Below are 24,576 nucleotides of genomic sequence, written 5' to 3'. Positions count from 1 at the left end.
ATTACGTCGGGATTCCAATGATTGAAACTTGTGAAATAGACATTTATAAAATTATAAAAATAGGAACAGATATATTAATAACGCGTGCATAAGCTGAAATGAAGACTATTTAAGTAAAGGAGGAATTATTATTAATCAGCGTACGGGTAATCTGACTTTAAATGGTCACCGCTGCCCACACTCTTCTGCAGCACCATAGGGATCACAGGAGCTCATTTTGATGGACCCATGACAATGAAAACACAGCGTAACGAAGTTTTATAGAAGCAATCCATTTTGGGTCATTTCACTATGTACCCAAATATATCTGTGTGTATCAGTACCGGTTAATAAAATGTGCCTGTGTTCTGTGCGCAAAACCATTTACAGTTGTTCTGTGGAATATGTTATATTACCGATGCGACTAGATTATTCTGTCGTCTCTAGCACTACCGCCGTAGATTTCGATCTAGAATCGGATTTTGTTCACAATTTCATAGTTCTATTTTTTTTCAAGAACTTATTTTTTATACTACAAAGAAAACCTATGTTACCTTATAAATACTCATATTATTAGCTTTATTTATTTAGATTTAACATTACAAACAGATACTTCAATAACTACCAGAGATTCATACATGTCATGTATCATGGAGCAGTATGCATGATGTATGACAACACATATAGCCGAATGGTTAGTCATCCTGACTACTAAGCTAGAGGTCTCGGCTTCGAATCCCGGTAGGTGCAATCATTTATATGATGAATATAGATGTTTGTCTCCGAGACATGTTTATATGTATTTATGTATCTTTAAGTAAATATATTGTATTAAATATATCGTTGTCTTGTACCCATAGTACAGGCTATGCCTAGTTTGGGGCAAGATAATTTGTGTGTGCCAATATTATTATTATTATTTTCTAGCAGAAATAACATCTATTTACTTATTGGAAACAATACAGAGACATCTCAAGTTAAAGTAAATACAATTAAAGTACTAGTTGTGGGTGTGTCCTAATAATGTTTAACTGCAAACAATCTGTTGGGATCAGTTAAATTAAAGGACCCGTTCAAGAGTATCGTTTATAAACTCACGTTTGGCATTACAATTACAGCACACCAGGAACCGTTCATGCGTGACCTTCCGGTTCGCCTCCAGCCGCAGCTTACACACCCGGCACGTGTCCACTTTCTCCTCTTCCTCCGCCCCCACCCCTAAGGCTCCCCCACTCGCTCCCTCACAACCGCTACTTCGCTTCACCTTTGTTAACTTCTTTCTCTGAAAAATAATTGTTGATTGTTATTTACAGAAGCTCTGAAGAATTTAGCACAATTTAAAATACGCTCTAGTAGGTGTGCTATTGTCTATGCTACAATATTTTCTTTTGTATATTCTTTGTTTTAAGCGCAATCGCACCAAATGTCTTTTCATTAATCAAAATCGATAATTTATTTAAAAAAATATTTAACTTGTTTCAAGTATATATATATAGTAATGGTCGCCCATAAGCATAATACGAATCGTCGGGTTAAATTAATTATCCATAGTCACTCCTCTTTCTCTCTCCAATAAAACTTATAAAATTAGACGTGCAAAAGTGTTAATTTTAGTAAACATTTGAATTGAATTCAAATAAAAATATAACATTTATTTCATGAAATTAAACAACAATTGATAGTATTTAACAGGTTACTTTAACTTTTACAAAGTTACCAAAATTTAAATACCTACTTGACATCATAAGTATTTCAGGTTAATATCATTGTAAATATTTTAATAATTTAGTGTACATTTTTTTTTCTTTTTTGTGTTTATAACTCAAACTAGCCATAACTTAGAACATCATTTATTTAAATTTAATTTCAATTAGTATTGTTCAAACACTTTTTCTATGTACCTAGCATTGAATACCTGAAAGTTTTACATAGAAAGATGTGGATAGCTTATCTGACTTAAATTTTAATGTTATTTCTTTGTGTACCTACTCTGTAAGTTGTAGTTGTTTGATTTTTCTAATAAAAAAAAGTACTCCGTGCCCGGCGATATATTATCTAATATGTAAAATTCTCGTGTCATGGTGTTAAACATTGAACTCCTCCGAAACGGCTTGACCGATTCTCATGAAATTTTAAGTGCCCATTGGGAAGGTCTGAGAATCGGACAACATCTAAATTTTCATCCCCCTAAATGTTAAAGATGGTCCCGGTCCACACGAAACTTTATTATTTATTTTTTTGACATTATTTTTTAATTTGTTTGATTATGAGTCAGCATTAAAAAATACATGGAATTTCAAATTTTCACCCATCTACGATCAACAGTTACTTTTGTATCGCGATTTTAATATCGGCAATACAACGTTTGCTGGGTCAGCTAGTAGTTATATATATTACTAGTGGACCCAACAGACGTTGTCCTGTACACACGTCTTAAATTTGAAAAATCGGTCCAGCCGTTAGGAGGTGTTCACTAACATACACATGAGCAGGAGAATTATATTATATGGACGGAATTGAGAATCTAAACCAATCTCAAATTCACTGAAACAAACAAAAAAGTCATCAAAATCAGTCCAGCCGTTTAGGAGGTAGTTTAATTGTGAATCTAAACCATTTTCGAATCCACCTGAAGACACACACCAATCTCAAATTCACTGGAACACACAAAAATATCATCAAAATCGGTCCAGCCGTTTAGGAGGTAGTTTAATTGTAAATCTAAACCATCCTCGATTCCCCTTGAACTTACATAAAAAATTTCATCAAAATCGGTCCAGCCGTCTAGGAGGAGTTCAGTGACATACACACGCACACAAGAATTATATATATAAAGATGAGTTGGTCACCTTGCGATGTCGCGGTGTATCGTCGGTGTCGCTGGAGGCGCGGGAGGCTCGAGAGCCGCACTCGGTGTCGGAGTCAGGAGGGGGGGGCCATGGAACTGACGCCGAGAGCGACGGCGCGGGGGGGGCACACAACGCAGTGTTCAGCGGGAAGTACCTGCAACAAGAACACGCGCCGTTGATGATGCTGCGAGCATAGTATGTCTAAAGGTGGCACTTCACATGGCTATTTGTATTTGTTATATTTGGCAAATAATTGCCATGTGTGGACAGTTTATTTGACAAAGTGTTGGCCTTATTTGCCTATTTGACAAATAAGGCCAATACCAAATACGCGTTACCGTGCGCTTGTCGGTTTTTCGAGGCACATCAAAGGGGTCAAATAGGCAAATAAATCGTCCACACAATGGCCATATTTAGAATTTAGTGTCTGTAAACACCTTGCATTCTGCTTCCAAATGTTTGTGTGTTTGTTATATTTTGACTGCCATGTGTGGATGGTTTTATTTGCCTTTATTTGCATGTTTGGCTGAACGTCGTATATTTTGCCAAATACAACAAACACCCAATAGAGAACACAAATAGCCATGTGAAGTGCTACCATAAACAATAATTGGACGACACGTAATAAAACGTGCAGGACAAGGTGGAGGGCCCCAGAGGGCGAGGAAAGTCGCCAACGACCAAATAAGTCAGCTGTGGGGAGTCCATTGAACGAGTCTACCAGACTGTCGGCCAGTAGGGAAAAGTGGGGAATGCTCGTGGGGCGAATCATATCTGCCCCAAAAAATTTCACTTCGTTATGACCACGACCGCTCTGTCAAGAGTCTAACAACGAAGAAGAAGAAGAATAAGGTAAAAAAACGAGGACATGCCTTAAGATTCATCAATATCACCTGTAACACACTAGTAACAATTTATATTGCTAAATATTTGCCACCTAAACCAACAGCATAAAGGACCGTACAAAAGTACAATTTAATACAAACTATATCTTCCACCTTTTATTGTAACTCGACGACTACTGTGTGCCTATTTTATATGAATCAATTTTTACGCAGACATATATAGGTTTCTTCTCGATGATTCCTCCGCCGTAAATGCATCGAATAAAGATACGTAAGTCAAAGTCAAAAAAACTTTATAAGTTATTTAGTGCAAGTCAGGATGAACTACAAAAGTTACAATAGCATTCAAATGAGTATAACAATATTCATTAATAATAATAAGCTTCCTTTTGCGATGTTTCCGTGATGATTTGACATGGATACCGTCAAAATAAGCGTGTAAAACTTCCTTAAAGGCCGCTCCTGTGATTTCTCTAGTGTTGCAAGAGAATGTGGGTGGCGGTGATCATTTAACACCAGGTGACCCGTACGCTCGTCACACTTCGTTTCAACCAATGGAATTACGTTTCGATGTTTTATATTTCGCGAGTACATGTTTGCCACATTCATGACATGCAATTTTTATAAAATACATTTCTAAATCATTACTTACAATAATATAAATTTAACAAAAGATTAGCAGCAGTATACAGGGTGTCCCGTAATCAGTGGACCAACGGGATACCCGTGATAGGGGTGGTCATCATCTATCGAAAACACCAAATTTTTCTGTTCTAGGGCCAGTAGTTCAAAAGATATGATTTTTTAAGCATTATTTTGAAAATTCTACCCTTATCAACACAAAAGTTGAAAAAAAATATTTTTTATTTTTATTTTGCCCTGTTTCTTAACTTAAGGTGGCTGAGGAAACATGTGTCTTCACAATTAAATCCATTTTTGTGAATAAATATTGCCAAATTGAAAATTAAAAACCAAAACATGCGCAAATATCAAATAACTAAATTTGGAACGTGATGTTTGAAGCAAGCTAGTGCAAAAAAAATGTATGACAGCCTTGCGGACCATTATTTAAAAAACATCTGCAGTTCATACTGATTCCAAAAAGGTATAACAATATTACATTTTACAAAAAAAATAACTTAATAACCAATTTTAGACTCCAATTGCGAGAAACATTTAAGCGCTATCTATTCTGAGAATTATTTTGTTATCGAGAGAGAGATAACACAATATGCTATCTCTTTCTCGCTCAGGTACCTTTTTCGTTTACGGGGTCCTATTGGCCGACGCCTATGATCCCCACACCCTAATTTTTCAAATTATTCTTAGTTTCATCAGAGACTTGCTCATAGCTCGTAGCTGCACACGTGTTTTTTACTTCGCTACCATTACGACTCTTTTTTTTGGTGACTGACGCTTGAATTGGACCTTGTTTGTCTTTGTGATTTGGATACTGTTTGCCCGGATTTTATAAAATGCCTAATACCTATACTCCTCGTGAATATGCTGAGATGTATTTTATTTACGGTCTGTGTAATGCAAACGCTCGGCAAGCAGCCCGTACGTATCGTGAGCGCTATCCTAATCGCGACCGCTATCCGGATCATCGAATTTTTCTCCGTGTAAATAACGCGTATTTAGAAGGCAGAATTCCCGGAGCTGCAAACAACGTGGGAAGACCTAGAAGAGTCGATGAACTTCAAATACTGGCCGAAGTGACAGAAGAACCTTCTACGAGTGTTCGTCGTATTTCAAGACGTACTGGTATAGCAAAAACAACAGTACATCGCATTTTAAAAAGAAACAGTTTATACCCTTATCATATTCAACGAGTGCAGGCACTATTACCTGCTGATTATCAACGGAGGATAGATTTTTGTGCAGAGATGCTTCGCCGATGCCGACAAGATCCACTATTTTTCAATTCAATATTATGGAGCGATGAATCGTGTTTTAAAAGAGTTGGAGTGTTTAACATTCATAATTTACATGAATGGGCTGTTGTGAATCCACGTATTGTACGAGAAGATAGATTCCAGCACCAGTTTGGAGTCAATTTGTGGGCTGGAATCTTAGATGGTAAACTTATTGGTCCATTTGAGCTCCCACCGAGGCTTAATGGTGCTCGGTACTTGCAATTTTTAAGAAATGACTTAAGTAATTTATTAGCAAATGTACCACAGGAGGTATGTGAGAGGATGTGGTTACAGCATGATGGCGCACCCGCTCATTATTGCAGACAAGTGAGGGAATATTTAAACGAGTCTTACCCAAGTAGGTGGATTGGACGAGGAGGTACAATCCCATGGCCAGCTCGATCACCTGATCTTAATCCATTGGATTATTTTTTATGGGGATATTTTAAAGAATCCGTATATGAAACCGTTAACGATAACGAAAGACAGCTAAGACAAAAACTGAATGTGGTGAGTGAAAAAGTCAAAAATAATGAAAGGGCGTTAAAAAGTTTAAAAAGAAATTTTATAAGAAGATGCCGGCTATGCCTTAGAGTAAGAGGAAGACATTTCGAACATTTATTATAAGAAATAAATAAAAAAATTCTAACTATTTACTTTTGTTTTATTGTAAATTCCGCCAAGAAATTGCTATCTAATGTTGATTTAAAATAATTATTGTCTTTTATTGTTTCACAATAATGATTAATTATACCTTTTTGGAATCAGTATGAACTGCAGATGTGTTTTAAATAATGGTCCGCAAGGCTGTCATACATTTTTTTTGCACTAGCTTGCTTCAAACATCACGTTGCAAATTTAGTTATTTGATATTTGCGCATGTTTTGGTTTTTAATTTTTAATTTGGCAATATTTATTCACAAAAATGGATTTAATTGTGAAGACACATGTTTCCTCAGCCACCTTAAGTTAAGAAACAGGGCAAAATAAAAATAAAAAATATTTTTTTTCAACTTTTGTGTTGATAAGGGTAGAATTTTCAAAATAATGCTTAAAAAATCATATCTTTTGAACTACTGGCCCTAGAACAGTAAAATTTGGTGTTTTCGAGAGATGATGACCACCCCTATCACGGGTATCCCGTTGGTCCACTGATTACGGGACACCCTGTATATATAGTATATAGTCAAGTTTTTAGTTGAAGATATTCGTCTAATGAATATAAGCAGTTTTTACTAAGGTATAATATTTTCAATTTAGATGAGAAATTCCTATTTGACGATACCCTCTCTTATTATTTTTGGGATGTGATAGATTTTTATGCACATGCACAAACAGTGAAATAATGCAGTTCTACAGCAAGGTACTTGTAGTTTGGTGGGGTCCCTGGATGGGAAAAAGAGAAGTATGCGTATTAATTGAATTTAAATTTTTACATGACGGGAGTACAAATGGCGCCGACACTGAAGGGTTACCGACCTTAACTCCTCGGGCGAGTAGACCCTGTAGGTGTGCTGGTACTGGCCCGGTAACAACGCCAGCGGGTACAGGCCGTGTGGCGGCCGCACGCGCACGACCGGCGCAGGCGCAGGGGCCCGGCGGCGATGGATCGTCATTGACTGGAGGTCGACGCACGCAGGACCACGAGCAGCGTTCAGTCGCGCGTTCCACTCGGACGCTGATGCAATGGCGGCAGCCGCCATTTCCTGTAAACAATTTAAAAATTCAATTCAAACTCAAATATTATTATTCAGAATAGGATTCAAAATGACTTATTGAACGTCAAAAACTACCATTCAAAAGTGACTGACGCAGACCTGAGAAGAATTACAATGTGATATCGTCCAATAAACATTTATAATAAAAGAGCCTGAGGGTGTTCGATTCATTCCCAGTCTGTGGTGTCATTAAGAATATCGTTTATGCTTTAGTAACCTTTCCCACACAAACGTTTTTTAATAATTCTTTTAAATTTCGTAACATATTTGTGACATAATATAAATCACCCAACAAAAGATTTACTAACTCCACCCAACCGAGTAGTAGGCATAACAAGTTTATGTTTGTTCCTCGTTTTAATGTCACATTTTCTAGAATTAAAATTTGAAATTCTATCAACAGCCAAACCTGATCCAGACACATGGTCTTGAGGGGTGGATGTTTTTGAGAATAAAACATTGTTTTTAATGAAAATAAGGGACGAGACGATCAGGACGTTCAGCTGATGGTAATTGATACACCCTGCCCATTAAAATGCAATGCCGCTCAGGATTCTTGAAAAACCCCAAAAATTCTGAGCGGCACTACAACAGCTAAGCTCGTCACCTTGAGACAAAATGTTAAGTCTTATTTGCCCAGTAATTTCACTACCTACGGCGCCCTTCAGACCGAAACACAGTAATGCTTACACATTACTGCTTCACGGCAGAAATAGGCGCCGTTGTGATACCCATAATCTAGCCGGCTTCCTGCGCAAAGGAGCCTCCCACTGGTGTTAAATTGAACATTACCCCAAATAAAATTTTAAGTTTTTACAATTAATAGATTTAGACGAATACTATTTTTATTTATAGCTAGTATTCATATTACATCTATAAAAAGTACCGTTTAAAAACCACCTAACCTGTCTTAGTTTCTCGGGATCAACTTTCGGCAGATCCGGTTTACTATCCCCCTGCCTAGAGTCAGATTTTATTTCAATTCTATCAATCTTTTCTTGTTTTATTTCTTCTGGTTCCGGTACTGGTTCAGTTAGTTGCCTTTCCCGCTGATATGTCCTGTATTCTTCATATTTGTGAGGGTAATCAGAGAGCATGATATCCAATACTTCACTTGCATCTACTGCTGTTATACCTTAAGAAAAAAAAATAACTTGATTCATTTTAATAATTAAGAAATAACAATTGATAATTACTACTAGTGCCAACTTGGAAAACAGTGTTACAAAACGCGTCTCGCAATGAGACCCATACATGACCACGTAGTGGACATTGGGAGTACATTCTGTGCACCCGTGGACACCAATAGTGATACAGTGTCAGTGATAACGTGCACGTCATCACCGGCCCAACCCCCCCTCCCCCCCCATTCAAGCCGCGCTCTACTATCCCAAGTCCGCAGTAAGAGATGGGACGTTATCGCAAACCCACCACACTCACCCCTGATGGACCTCCGAATGGTCCGAAACTAGTCGGTACCGTCACCGAAAAAAACGTGAGTAAATCCGTATTAATAAATAATTTAATAATGACTCACGAAAGATTTAATAATTTAAGTACTAGTAGGTTTTTATTTATATGAAATCATTTACATTATGCACCACCTCAAATTTCTGTACTTTACAATTCCTGTAATTCATTATTTAATTTAAACCTGAGAAATAAACTTTCTTTAAGAGTATAATTGTGTTAGAATCTAAATAATTTAATAAAATATTATTATTACATTGTTGAACTAACCTAAATCGCACAGAGCTTCTGTAACGATTCCTTTACTGAGCAGAAAGGCTTTTTCTTCTCCAATAATAGCTCTTCGTTTCAGTTCTGGGTATCGTCGTTTGAAACCCTTCACTCCCAAGAACATAGCAACCTGTTCCTGTATCATCATAACCTAAAACAGAATATTAATTAGATATAATAATTGTAATAGTTGTAACATACAGAGAAGCTATTTAAACTATTAAATGCGATATTACTATCTATTTATACACTTGAACAACTTGTTGGCAAAAAAGGAATGTCGGAAAAAAATATTTGCTTCGCGAGTTTTAATCGAAATCAGTGTTAAAAGTGAACTAAAAACTATAAATTTTAAACAAACCTGTGAACTAAAGAGTGGGTACTATAATAAACATGTTATTGAAGATAAAAAGAACATAATTTTGAGGCAAAAGTGATAACAAAATCCATACATAACAATAAATACCAATATGTACGTACAGTCCTTTCCTTACTTGTCCTAAAACGTAAATAAAGATGACCTTGAATAAAATTCACTTTCTAATAAAAGCTATTAATTTATGTTTTAAATGCATTATTTTTGTTAAAATTGAAAAGATGACAGAGCAAACTTTCACAGATAACATAACAACATAAGATTTTCACACTTGGCTATAGAGATGGTATATTTAGAATGAATTATCGAGAATGAAAACCGAACTTTTATTTTGTTTAGGACTTGGCAACGACTTCAAACCTATCGATTGGTAGCACATACAAATAATAATATTTTATTAACATCAAAGGTATTGGTTTTGCATAAGAGGTGTATTAAATTAAATCATGTTTATTATGTTATTTTATACTAGTTTTTGAAGTCGGTTTTTTATTTTTTACTTCTTAGTGTCTGTAATGGGTTGTTCTGTAAACTACAGTTGGATTTTTCTAGATTACATCAGGTAAACTACAATAATTAGTTGCTTTTTATTGTCATAAAATCATCATTAAATAGTAATATTTTTAAGTAGTTTTGTAGTAGCTTTAAGCCTACGAAAGGTGCCGCGCTTCTTGCAATATACTTCCCAAGAAACGGGAACGGAAAATAGGAGATGACTCCGAAATAATGCTTTTCGAAACTCTAATTCACGTTATTGTGAGACAGTGAAATATCGTGAAGAACGTTTGATAGCAATGAATGACAGGTAGCCTAAAAAGTATATAGATTACTTTATTTCCGATTAAGATAATTATCCGGATGAATATATTGTGGTTATTACTGAGAATAGGTGTAACTAACTAACGGCTGTTCCCAATATTCAGTCTCTCTCTTAGTTGTGATAAAAATCGTAACTATCGTTGACTTTTCTGTCCCAATAAACTTATCGACGGACGGTAACTCACCTTATCCGTACACGCTGTCTGTCAATGTGACGACGTATAGCTTACCAGCGATAGAAGTTTGTATGGAAATTGCAACAGAAAACTGGCGATTCGAATGACTTATCGGGTATATTACGACAGCTTCAGATTATTGACAGCTAATTACTGACAGTAGAAGTATATTGGGAACAAAATGACAGCTTACAATTAATACACTAAACGAGCTTTTTTAAAATACAAAGTAGTAACTCATAACTGGGTTGGTAATTCTTTGGTACGAGTTAAATACTTTTGATAAGCTTAACTCGTATTTTTCGAGTTATTTTGATATTATTATTATTATTATTTCGTACCTTACTGAACAGTTTATTAAATTGGAATAACGAACTTCGCTCTTGACGGAAATCTCCTGATCGCATATTTTTTACTAACTTCAAAAAGGAGGATGTTATCAATTCGATCGGTAGTTTGTTTTTATTTATGTACACCGATTACTCTGCGATTTATGATCCGATGTACGTTAAGAATAGATTCCATTGGGTCTCATAAAATTTTAAATGTTTTGGCCCAGAAGTTTTCTTTTTATGAAACTAACACTGACAAATTTTATTTAATTCAAGGAACCTAACATTTTATAATCTCTCATTAAAGGTTACCTTAACTTATTAAATCCAATTCCCTTTAGAACGTAAAGAAGTAACAATAAACACAAGCCAATAAATAAACATACAAACTTTCCCCTTTAGAATATGAAAGAGATTTTGGATTAAAAACGTAAATAATCTCCGACTGAACAAATCTTGATCGGAAAATATAGACAGACTGACGAACGTATTTCTTATACCAACCCTCTTTTTCGTCTGGGTTTAAAAAAATACCTAACTGCTACTCCACTGATGTCACTGTCCAAATCGGGTTTTAAATTCAAAATACGCAGCTGAAACTGGAAGTGTTTACATTGCTGCCTATGGACCAATAATATTTAAAAAAAACTGGAGTAAACGCAGAAATGTATAGACATAGCAGTCGAAGCTTATTATGGTGTCATTTGTGACATGTGCCATATTTCGGCTTTGATTTTGTATGAGGTGCATTGTCTATATGTATAGAACGTCATTGACCACAACAGTCGAAACGACTGACGCGTTGACCCGACCAACCAGTGTTTGATTGAACTTTGATCTGCGTCAACCCGCTAATCAGTAAATAATAATTTGTTACAATTGAGATATCTCGGGACATTTTTATAATCGAATGATTTCATTAGTATATCCCATAATCGCCCACCGCTAAAAATAACTTGTCGTATTATTTCTACCACTCTACCCGGTACTTTTCATTCACTGCATAAAAACCATTCAGTTCAGTCGTTCATTCGTTCGATGCTCCCCATCTCTATGAATTATCTCTTGATACGCTGGTTCTTTGTACGCCATATTTGTTTACAACTTACGACAAGTAAGGAAAAGTATACTACACAGTGAATGACAGACCACCAACATTAAAAAAACTGAAAACGAAACTGTCAGAAGTTATGTCTCAGGATTATATCATTTTAATTTGCATTCTCGCTTTATAAGAGCCACTTCATGCACCCACAATGCATAAATGTTAAAGCCAGCAAACTAAAGCTCTGTTCAAACTGAAGCGAATAACGCGCGAGACGCGTTTTAGATCAATTCGCTCGCTCGCTTAACCTCTCAAACTGACGCAACTTCCCGCGTGTCATTTTTGGTTCTTCAGTGGAGAAATATCATGCATTGTGAGATTAAACAATCCCGAGGGGCGTCCCACTCTTGTTTCGCTTCAACTTGAGCGACTACTCGCGTCAATTTGAACACGTCCATACAAGTTAGCTGACACAATCGGCACGAGCTACTTCCGTCCCGCGTCCCGCGCGATAGTAGCCTCAGTTTGATCAGAGCTTATAGGTACGGACAGACGTGCTCTTTACTAGCACGAAAGCATGCTTTTATTGAGCATGTGCTCATTAGTAGCACGTGTGTACTGTAATGAGCATACTTATTTAGAGCATGCTTAAAAATCAACCGACGTTTGATTTTCGAGCATGCTACCTGAGGCGCGGGTAGAAGGGAGCGTGCTCCGAGCGCGTCTGAACAGGTTTGCTTATTAGCATGCTATTATCTATTTGATCTCGATCCGCGGCGGGCGACTATGATTATTTTATTGAGTTCTGTATGGATATCACTGTCACTATATCTTTGTAGATCCATTTTGTCCAAGAGCCTGGTGCCAAATAGCAGCACGTCTGCATTTGTAATTGCAAACAAATATTGATACAACTATACCTGATAATCTGTATTGAGTCTATCGAATGGCGGCCACGTGTATTCCTTGACATCAGATGCTGTCCATACTTTACTACTGCAAAAACAATCATGTTAATAAAATTATTAATCAAAAGCTAAAAGACATTGTTACGATGCGGATAAGATCTGAGTTAAGAGTTACGATGAGGATAAGATCTTAGTTAAAAGTTACGATGAGGATAAGATTTGAGTTAAGAGTTACAATGAGGATAAGATCTTAGTTAAAAGTTACGATGAGGATAAGATTTGAGTTAAGAGTTACAATGAGGATAAGATCTGAGTTAAAAGTTACGATGAGGATAAGATTTGAGTTAAGAGTTACAATGAGGACAAGATCTGAGTTAAAAGTTACGATGAGGATAAGATTTGAGTTAAGAGTTACAATGAGGATAAGATCTGAGTTAAAAGTTACGATGAGGATAAGATCTGAGTTAAAAGTTAAGATGAGGATAAGATCTGAGCTAAAAGTTAAGATGATGATAAGATCTGAGTTAATTGTTACGATGAGGATAAGATCTGAGTTAATAGTTACGATGAGGATAAGATCTGAGTTAATAGTTACGATAAAAGACCAATTGTTAAAAAAAATTGTTACTGCTTATTTACAAAACAGCTGGATAAATTTATTTCACTATAATCTGCTAATTGCTCATGTTGCAAAAAATATCTTTTAATATACGGCTCATGAATTAAGGACCTTTAAAAAGAGACTGAAGTTATAAATGTATGGTGATTCAAAATGGTGGTAATGAAATAAGCCCTCAGGCAGGCGGGGACGATAGACATCATTTATTGTAATCTAGTGACGAGATGAGCAAAACATTAATCAGCTGGTAAATAAAACATCCCGCCAATCACAACTTAGTACTCAGGATTTTTGAAAATCCCAAAAGTCTGAGTGGCATCACAATTACCCGCATCACCTTGACACATTAGATCATAGTTTCTCAACCTTATTTTGCTCACCGCCCACTTTGAGAATATGTTTTTTTCTAGAGTTTTTTCGTGTATTTTTTGCCTTTTTAGACTATATTTTTTAATCTACCCACGCCCCATCTGCGCCATCTCAATGCCCCCTAATTTTCTCTGGGTCTTCTACTGCCCACCGAAAGTCTCAAATGCCCACAAGAGGGCGTTATCGCCCACGTTGAGAACCTATGCATTAGATCAAACATAAGATCTCATTAGCCCAGTAATTTCACCACATATGGCACCCTCCAAAAAGAAACAATTAGTGCGCAAGTGACCGCGTGCAACGCAGTGGGTACTGCACGAATTTTTGGGGATCCAATGCTTTGTGAACGGCTATATCACGGTCTTAAAAGGCATAAAATGATATATAAAGACATATTTTCTCAAAATAGATTCCTTTAGCATTCTTTTTGATGTCATTTCTAACACTACGCTTCGGAAACAAATAGCGCTCTGAGAGAGAAGAAGCGGCGCAATAAACTCCCGGCATTCTTTTTTTGCGCTCTTTTTAATAAAATATTTAAAATTTTACTGTCATTGTTATTGCTATAAAATAGTCTAGTCCCAGGCTGTCCGATTACTTAGATATTCAGCTGAGTAGTAGTCTTTATGACAGAGCCATTTTTTAATAAAACATTTAAATTTATTTATTTAATGCCTGAACACTGGCTGGGACTTGATGATAAAAGTCACGTAGAGATATTGATTATTTACGTGTCTACTAACGCATGAATTATAGAAAATGTGTGGAAGAGCTGTTTGCCTTAATTCTTGCCGCCCAATCCCGTCTACGACAACTTCGTGCGCGACCGTCCCACTGGGTGACAGGCGGTGGCGGGGAAGGGGGACTAAAGATATGGTACGGCAGTCTCATGTGTTGGCGCAACACCACCCTCTACCTGCTGCATTCTTAGTACCGTCTGTCAAATACAAATTGTACCCTGTCATTTTGCACCATGTCATAAATGTACCATACTGTGACAATGGATACCTTTAAAAAAAATGCGTAAACTTTTCTAAAATGCCGGCAACGCCCTGTGAATCCTCTCTCTCTCCTTCCCCCAAGCACACAGGCGGCCCGAGGTTCGAGTCTCCTTAGGAGACGCCCAGCGACTGTTGTTGCGTAGTCTTTGCGGCCTCCACGGCCCACGTCCTATGTCGCTGTAAAAGCCTGGAAGGCTGACAGCATAGAGGAGGTTTTTAGTCGGTAGGGGGTGTCTGCACCCGGGTCCGACACATAGGCCCCGTTTCGGGGTCTTCAATACGTAAATGTACTTTCCTCCTCACCCAAACAAAAAAACAGTGGAATCCTCTGGTGTTGCAAGCGAATATGCGGTGATGGTCACTTTACACCAGGTGATTCGTACGCTCGTTTGTCCTCCTCTGCCATAAAACTGCTTGCACACTGCTACTTAACCAACATCTACTTTCTACATATGCTTACCTATCAAATAGATCTTCAAACTTAGATTTTTTCATTTTACTACTCTCATTAGTAGAACTTTTAACAGAACTTTGTGAATCTTCATCCAGTAAATGAGATGGCCTGTAATCATATTTTTCTTAAGTTAAAAACAAATAAAAATATGAAATATAAAATGCAGTTCACTTTTACAGTTTTAAGTCAACCTTCTAAACTCATTAACTCTCACATACACTAAGTATGCTGTAAATGGAATAAATAGCTTGAAGAAGCATGGGATCGGTTCTTTTTGTTTTCCTGTTGCATATAACCTCTAAATACATGGGAGTTTTTTAATTTAAAAAAAAATTAAGTGTTCTGAATGAAACTTATATTACATAGTGTAAAGAATACTAATAAATAAAAAATCGAGTATATAAAATATGTATAAGTATATATAATTATTAATTACATATATATCATTTAAACACCTAAGTAACCTAATCAAAATTACTTTGAATTTATAAAAAACTATCATTGAATTAGCTGAATGCATAGAAAACCATGTCATGTCCTCTAAAAAAAGTAATTTATTCCCACGAAATTAGTACTGCACTTTTAATTGATTTTTCTTTTCGCAGATATTATATCTATTTCGTATCGAGCATACTTTCCGCTTATGTATCGAAATGTACCTACTAACATCGCGTCACAACATTTTGCTGTTCCATTTACTGGTGGGTAACAAAATTGTTGGAGGTTGTTATAAGGTGAGGCCCGTACTTATAACAGTTAGCATATTATGAAAAAAACTTACTTTGAAGGTGTTGCATTATCATCCATCATACATGTTTCTTCTTCAAAGAGTTCAACAGTTGTTGTAGCTGGGCCGCATACCCGACCATAAATTCCCATTGTTTCCTGAAATATTGGCAATTTAAAAAAATAAGTAACAGGTCTGGAAATATGCTTTTCGCGTATGAAATCTATAATTCTGGTTACCCTGTTAAAATGGACGACAATTTTGAAAAAATTTAGCAAGATCGGTATGAGATAGGATCGGTAGGAGTTACGAAACGTCTGAAGAACTTGTTATTGGACACAAAACAGTTAAGACCCAATTGAAAAAAGCTGGGTACACAATAATTATAGAGTTCGAATATAGGTTAGTATAGCTCACTGTAAAAAACCGACCCGTTTTTGAAGAGATTATATAAATCCGTTTTTTTTTGAAGAAGTTACAAAATTGCTACCAGTTTCCTCTATTAGCAATCTATTCATTCAAATTTGTATGGAAAATGATAGCAATACACAATCCTCATAAGAAGCCAAAAAGCTAGAAAGAGACGGCGCGATACTCGGTCAGATAATAAATATTATGTATTTTAAAAGTAATTTTTTGTCAATGTACGAATTATATATTTTTACGGCTTGTATAGTGGTACCGCCACTGCACTAATGATGGAGAGGCGTTTCATCAGCCTCAAGGCGACATCTGCGTAGTAGATCACTCTTTGTAGATAAGCAAACAGAAGAAATATTTAAAAGCATTAATGATCAATTACGTAATACTACCTTCATATACATAGCGCCCCTTCCACCGCCTCTGCCGCGACCCCGACCACGCGGCGTTCTTGGTGAAGCTCTCCCTCTTCCCCGGAATCCTCTTCCGCCTCTTCCACGTCCTCTGATCTCACTAAGTACTTCTGTAGATTTTGCAAATGGATTCTCCATTCTCGGGAGACCTGTCTCCATAACAGCTTTAAGCTCGGATGGATCACTTTCATAATAATTCACTTCACTTGTCGAAGACATACGTCTTCTACTAGTCAATGGCGTCAAACACGCAGAAGGCATTTTATCTAGTGCTTCGGTCAGTCGGGGCAATTTTATCCGCGAGCTGGTTGGGTCTATGTCAGCAGAGTTTTGGTCCGAAATAAAGAATTTATGAGCTGTTTCAACAACTGGTTCAGGTTCCTTGTGTGGTTTCGTTTCAGAGTCAATTCGACGCCCTCGACCACGTCCTCTTCCTCGTGGTTTCGCTAGTATGATAGGCCTTTCTCTGTAAAAATTTAATTATGGTTTTAAAACATTTTCTTTAGTCATTGATATGAATAGGGGCAAATAATCCTACAGGTAGACCCGTGATGGTAAGTAATCTAAGTAAACCCTCCTGTTTTACTCTGTTGCAACACAAGAGGAAAAATAGGAATGTTATCAATATTAGCATTTTTTTTATGAAAATAAGGGACGAGACGAAACTGATGCAATGCAGTGCCGCTCAGGTTTCTTGAAAAACTCAAAAATTCTGAGTCACACTACAATTGCGCTCGTCACCTTGAGAATTAAGATGTTAAGCTCATTTGCCCAGTAATTTCACTACGGCGCCCTTCAGATCGAAACACAGTAAAGTTTACACATTAATGTTTCACGGCAGAAATAGACGCCGTTGTGATGCCCATAATCTAGCCGGCTTCCTGTGCAAAGGAGCCTCCCACTGGCAAATATATTATGCATATTAAATGATTTCTCAATTCTTCCATTTGAATTCCCCAATACATTAATTGGTTAATTACTGAGACTGGATGATGATTGATCTAATCTCGATCAATAAAAATTATGTTACTAAAGATAACATTAAAGTATTACATATAATAAGATTTACCTTGACAACCTAAGGGATCTCTGTGGTCTCTCTTCAAGTGCTGGTGTTGGTAAGACTATAGGAGGTTTTGATCCCTCAGAAACAGGTAATTTCCTTGGGCGCCCTCTTTTCTTTGGCTGTGGTGTCATTGGAATAAGTGTTGAGACCTTTTCACTTTCAGAAACAACTTTCTCACTTACAACTGTTTTAAAATCTACCTCTAAAGGATCTTGCGCAGTTGGGTCAGCAGATAAATTGAAATCTTGACTCTCAATATTTTCTTGAAAAACTGTGTCACTGATATTACTACTGCTATGGTCTAGTGAACTAATTTCAACTGTGGCCTCGTCCAATGATACATCAGTTTTTATTTCTGGACCCAATCTCATCTTCTTATCAGATTGATGCAAATCATTCAGTGCGACAACTTTCAACTGTGTACTTTGTAAGTTAGACAAGATATTGTGAAGTTTTGAACTGCCATTTTTAGAACAATTCTCATTATTTAAGAGTGGATGATTAATGATCTTTGCATTTTGTTTATTTTCCATAGAGTTAGGTGGTGAGTTTTGAGTTGAAGACTTTACGACAGGATGAATAGTTAAAGATTTTTGTGATAATAGTTGCCCTAACTTTAGTCTCTTGACATGTTGCATAGAGAATTCATTTTCACACTCATTTTTAGGAAGATGACTATGGGATCCATCTGGAGAAGGTGATCTTCCCATGTTTCGCTTTTCTGGACTTTGTACAATTCTTGAACTTCTCAATCGTTTTCCTACTACAATCTCTGGAGAAGATGCTGATGATTTCTTTTTACTGTTAAAAATTTGCTTTCTTCTACTTTCCACTGGAGACAATGTTTTATTCTCTGGTTTAGGTGAGTCTTCTGTAATGATCTTCGCAGATGCCCCATGATCAGTCTTATTAATTTTTATTATAATTCGTGGTGAATCTTGGTCACAACTCTGATTTATTTTATCTGATATATTAATTTCTAAGGGTTTTGTAATATTGTCATTGACTTTTTCATATAAATGTTGTGTATTATGAATGTTTAAAATTCCAGGTGAACTACTGTTTGCAGTATTTTGGGTAGTGTCTTGTATATTAATATTTTCTTCTTGTAATTTTTTACTGAAGTTTTGAACATTGTCATCAGTTAGATTTTTCACATTTGACTCTATACAATTTGTCAAAATGATTTTATCATCAATTTTTTCACTACATTCATCTCGATTTTCTAAAAGTTGTTTCAGCAATGTGCTATTTGAATTAGGTAAATGTTTTGAGATTTCTTTTGGTGATTGTTTAATGATTTCTATGTGTGACTTTGTTGATTGGTCTTTATTAACACTTACAGTTTCACTAGATGAATACTTTTTCTGCTTATCACTTTTATCTATACAGTTCTCTTCGGGCTTGCAATCAACCTTAGGTATGGGTACAGTACTTAAATTACTACTTAAGCTATTATTAGAATATTTTTCTGAAGAAGGTTTATTATCTGTATTTAAAGAATTGTTGCTATTAACTTCCTTGGAAACAGGAGAATGTGTTTGCGATTCTTCATGAGAATTAGATTCAATGAGATTTTTTTCATAGTCTATACAGTTTTTTTTACTATCACTTATTTTTGTACAGGGTGTATCAATGGTTAATGTAGAACTAGGTATCATTTCCTTAGTAGGTAAGTTTTCACTAATACTGTTACAGGGCTCATTATCACTGTTATGAATAGAATACTGAGAGTCAAATCCTGAGTCTGACACAGTTTTTCTATTTATTTTCATCAACAATGGTGGATGTTTAACTGAGAGATCTTTCAGATCTTCAGATTCCACTTCTTCATCTTCAGGATTCACTATCGGCTTGATATTTAATCTTGTAACAAAAGGTATATTATGTTGTGATTTTGTGTCAGGACTACTCGTGCGATCTTTTTTTGGTGACAAGGGAGCAGAACTATCAGGTTTTACTAAAGGTTTAATATTTAGTTTTTTTATGTAAGGAATGTTCTCTTCCTTAGTATTCATTTTTGTCACAACTGGTAAGGAATAGTTATTCTCATCACTAGAGTTTCCAGTTTCTGATGAATGGTTTTCAGATTCCTTTGAAGTTTCTTCATCATCACTTGGTTTGATAGAATTAATTTTAGAATCATCACTATCTTTTTCATCTGATGAATCACTTTCAGGACTTCTTATAAATTTAGGATTTATTTTCTGAATGTTGTGTGCATCTTCTTTGTTACATTCAGGTTCATTGGGTTTTACAACTGGCTTTATAGTAACTTTAGGAACTACAGGGATCTTTTCATCACCTTTATGAGTAACTTCTAAGTTATCAACAGGCTCAATAATGGGTTTTATATTAATTTTAGTCACAAAAGGTATGTTTTCAGAATTATCTGAATAACTGGATTTTTTTGGTGATTTATGAGATATTTCACAATCAGGTTTTGCAATTTTTATTGTTATTTTTGGCACATGGGAAGTAACATCTTGTTGTTCAACACTTGAGCTCTCTGTCTGGATTTTTAACTTTTGAATACTATCCACATTTTCTGGTATAGGTTCACAATCTCCTGGATCAGGCGGTTTTAATGGTTTAATAGTGAGCTTGGGGCTTTGTGGTTGACTGTCAGTTATTGTATAAGTTTTAATTGTTAGCTTTGGCACTTTTTCTATTTGTGTCTCTTCAGATTGACAAATCACAACTTTTAATTGAGATGGAGATTCTCTTCCCTCTTCAGTACTGTTTTGAATTCCCTTTATTGTCAGTTTCGGAATGTTAGACTCAGTATAAAACTTCCCTTCTGTATTTGTGCCAGGTTTGCCAAGTTTAATTGTTACTTTTGGAACAGAGTCTTGTGGTCCTTCGTCTGACATAGATTTTTGATCAGAAGTACTTTCATCATTTTCTGAATATTCAGACTCGGAGACTTCACTGCTACTAGATTTACGATGTAATATGTGAATTTTTTCGGCTGGCTTCTGTAATGATTTACAACTTATTTTTGTTGCAGATTGAATTGTATCATTATCATTTTTGGGAATTGTTTTAACTTCATCAGTGTGTGGTGGTTTCAATGGTTTGATTGTTACTTTTGGTATTGAACATTTGGATTCCTCATTTTGCTTATTTCCAACTTTGATTGTTAATTTAGGCACAGTTTTCTGTAACTCTTTTGTAGATGATTCTGTTTTATCTTGTAAATGTTCCTTATTTCCTGTTTCTGAACACTTATTTGGACTACTCACAACAGGCTCTGTTTCAGTATCATTAGAATGGGTGAGGATGCTAGCTGTTGGTTCCTTGAATATTTCTTTACTCAAACTTGTACTGCTAGATGGTGATGGTCTAACAACACTGGAACAGCTGACATCTGAAGTACTAGTTGAATCATGTAAATTCCCACCAAAACTGTCTATAGGTTCAGCCAAATTGCTGCAACTCTTGACACTTGACTCATCTAAAACACTTTTAGAGATAGTAGGAAATACAATTACTTCAGCCAACACATTATTTGAGTCACTTGAACCAATCATCGTAGATTCATTGACTGTATTTGAATTGTTTGATTCACAGATATTAGATTCCTTTATGATATCGCAAGAATTACTAGGGCTATTATGCACTGTGCTATTTAATGAAGAGTCAACTGAATTAAAAATAGGGAGATAAGATAGAAGAGTTATATTTTCACTGTCTTGACATTCTACTTCTACTTTCTTCTCCTCACAACTGTTTGAATCTTTTTTTAACTGTTCACTAGTACTACATTCATTCTCAACCCTTTGTAGTAATGATCGAACACCTTGTGTTATTTTAGAGGCAATATAACTACATGTTTCAGGTGGGATTACTTCATTAATGCTCTTATTTATATGTGGAATGTCAGATGATGTAGATTGACATTGTTCATTAATAGATAATAAGGGTGGTTTATCAACAGTTTCTGTGTGGTTCACTACAGGAGTAGGTCTGTGCCTAATAAGCTTAATTTTTTTAGGTGTATGTGTAGTTTCTGCTTTGCAGATACTTATTTCACTCATACTTCTTACTTCTTCTAACTTAACACTATCATTTACAGTGGACACAGCATCTGACGAACTAGACACATCTTTAGTAGCACATTCACTTGACAGTTCAGGGGCACTACTTAACATGGAGTCAACTGTAGAGGATACAGTTGAATCAGGCCTTGGCCTGTATTCTAGATGTTCAAGATGGTTAAGTAAGGGAGTTTGTGTAGGTGTTTCTACAGGAAGTCGAACTTCACTTACAAAATGATTGTCACTTGAAGTTGACTCGGCACTTTCAACAACAACCTCTTTACTATCACTAGAAGTCACACACTTAACTACATGTTCACTAAGTGCTCTTTCAACTTCAGACACTTGGGGCTCAGACTCATTTTCACTATTTTTAGGACTATTTGTCACCTGATCACTACTTGGGACTGTATCATTTTCACTACTTTGGAACACCGGATGAAGCACTTCTGCCAGTGTATCCTCATATTTATTTAAAATTTCTTCTTTCAACTGAGAAAGCTGCACTTGGTCATTGTTTTGTGCACCATTATTACTATTACTTGTGCACGGGATTGCATGTTCCTCTACTAACTCATTTGAAACACATGGAACAGCTACCGATTCAGATTTTGTGCTTTCTTTACATTCCACTTGGCACTCAGGCTCCTTGGAGCACTCCGAGTTAGTCGGACTTGAATCATGCTTGGATGTGTCAACATATACCCTCTCTGATGACATAGACTGAGAGGAACAATCTACATCCAGTGTGTCTAAGCTAGGGCTCTTAGCTGTCGAGTCGGTATAAACTGATAATGGTATTCGTTTAGTTGCACCAGGCCCATCAACGAACTCATCAATCATGTCTAATACCGCCTCTGTACTTGAATTGGCAATCTGTTCGGGCGACGAGGATACGCTTTCGCCATCAAAATAGTTCTCCGACATTGTGTGGGTATCAGAAATAGATCTCTCTTGAGTCGTGTTTTCTTGTTGTGTTCTAGTATCACTAACGTTTTCCAGCTCTCCGATATTACTTTCCCGCGCCGTTTCGGGGCGGGAAGCGTTTGTTGCGGTGCCCGCATCGTCTTCCGAACTCTCCATTATCTGGAGTTTTGCGATGCTGTCATATCTGAAATACAAAAGTTCCGCAAGTTGATATTTATGTTACATACGGGTAACCTGACGACGTGAGAGCTTGACAATCCAAAGGCACCATTCTAATTCAACACAACGCTATGAAATGTTCACGGGTCCATGGTGTACATTATTATATTTACACATGTACTTAATTCTCATATTCTCGTTTGACTGTCGTCGGATTTCACTGAGAGTCACTGTAACTTTTCATTCAATAATGTAAACCGGCAAACAAAAAGCTTGTATACGCCATTTTTAAAACCAAAGACATGGCAAGTTTGAGATAGGTACGAGCCAATAAAAAATATCATATACAGACATTTCGGCCATTGTCGTGTTGTTAAATTGCGTGAAGCCCATAGATCTCCTAACTAACAAGTAAAAGAGTAATAAATATATGGATTTCAACATGTGGTAAAACGAGTAGACAATATTATTTACTTAGTTTTCAGACTTGACAAAGTAATACAGATATTTTTAGCCTGTGGTACTAGCATTATTTCGATACAGTCACAGAACTAAACTGTTAGCAGTATATAATCTAACAGATTAAAAAAAGCTAATAAGGATAGAATGCTTCTAGAATCAAATAACATTCAATATTGTATTCGAACTTAATCTGCCAAATTGATTTGCCAAGTTTATGAATTATGATCGTATGTCATTTGATTGTTTTTATGGGAAGGCCCGCACACTCACGGACGGACACGGTCACATACAGAGGGACAGCAAATTCTTGGTAGTTAGTAATACAGCTTCCAGTGGTTTGCCTTCGAGTATGCAAACCTTAAAAGCCTGTGCTTTACCGTTACCGAAATATTCCCTCGTCTCTCTATGTGGGTTTCAGTCAGTCATTCTTTATATAGAACAAAAATCAACTCTGTAGGATGAGAGAAGAGTATATATAATATAACTTTTTATAAGTAAAATAAATAAGTCAAATCTTAACGTAATTTAAATAATTTGATAATTATAATTTAATAATGATAAATTAAAAATTAAAAAAACGGCGTGCGTACAAAGTACACATGTCAGAAGTGAAACTTCTTTGGAAAACTAATTTTTAGTGGGAAAGATGTTCTACGTTTTCGCGGCCGCGCGCTGTACCTGTACAATATAACTCTAGTAGGGAGGTGGTTCTACTTACTAGCGGTGCCATGTGCTTCATCCTACGTTCACCCTTTCTCACTCTATCTCAATCTCCCTCTCCCTCTTCTTGGATAAAAACGTCCCACATTTTTGTGACACTTTATTGGCACATATAGACATTGGATTTCAAAATACATCCCAAGTTTGTTCTCTGCACCCTCAAGAGCCTCGGATTCAATATCCATAGTGTTGAAATCATAAATTTGCGCAGCGGCCATCTTGGATTTCAAAATTGATCCCAAATTCGTTCTCTGCACCCTCGAGAACCTCGGATACGATATCTATAATTTTGGACTTCTTTTTTCGTTTCATCGAGTTTGAAATCACAACGATTCTAAAGAAGTTTCACTTCAATAAATTTTTTATTCATTCACATAGTAGTCTAGTCGACAAGTTGAAAATGGTACAAAATAGAGATACGGCTCTTAAAATTATGTGCGATAGCTCATTGGATCCGGAATGACGCCAAGAAAAAGCGTGTATTAGCTCTTGCTCT

At 36.2% G+C, this 24,576-nt stretch overlaps 1 protein-coding gene across 7 annotated transcripts in view; it reads right to left on the bottom strand.

Annotated features, from left to right (window-relative positions):
* The window catches only part of LOC126967917 (uncharacterized), a 48,514-nt gene extending 25,170 nt beyond the window's left edge, over positions 1-23,344 (bottom strand). For 5 of the 7 annotated variants that reach the window (XR_007730096.1, XM_050812616.1, XM_050812618.1 and 2 more), the window contains exons 1-10: positions 17,776-23,343; positions 16,686-17,172; positions 15,928-16,031; positions 15,153-15,254; positions 12,716-12,791; positions 9,048-9,198; positions 8,213-8,442; positions 7,069-7,295; positions 2,829-2,982; positions 1,078-1,261 (exon numbers count right to left, since the gene is read on the bottom strand). Coding sequence is in view for 6 of the 7 variants with exons in the window: in XM_050812616.1 (XP_050668573.1) it covers positions 1,078-1,261; positions 2,829-2,982; positions 7,069-7,295; positions 8,213-8,442; positions 9,048-9,198; positions 12,716-12,791; positions 15,153-15,254; positions 15,928-16,031; positions 16,686-17,172; positions 17,776-22,895 (6,835 nt within the window). In the remaining variant the exon portion in view is untranslated. Of the gene's footprint in view, positions 1-1,077; positions 1,262-2,828; positions 2,983-7,068; positions 7,296-8,212; positions 8,443-9,047; positions 9,199-12,715; positions 12,792-15,152; positions 15,255-15,927; positions 16,032-16,685; positions 17,173-17,775 lie in introns of all 7 variants that reach the window. The other 2 variants (XM_050812614.1, XM_050812615.1) reach the window with 2 other exon arrangements.
* Positions 23,345-24,576: the final 1,232 nt, after the last annotated feature.

The sequence above is a fragment of the Leptidea sinapis genome, chromosome 14, assembly GCF_905404315.1.
Source record: "Leptidea sinapis chromosome 14, ilLepSina1.1, whole genome shotgun sequence".
Classification (NCBI taxonomy): Eukaryota; Metazoa; Arthropoda; class Insecta; order Lepidoptera; family Pieridae; genus Leptidea; species Leptidea sinapis.
The sequence above is the reverse complement of the archived record's forward strand: the minus strand, read 5'-3'. Positions and strand labels throughout refer to the sequence as shown.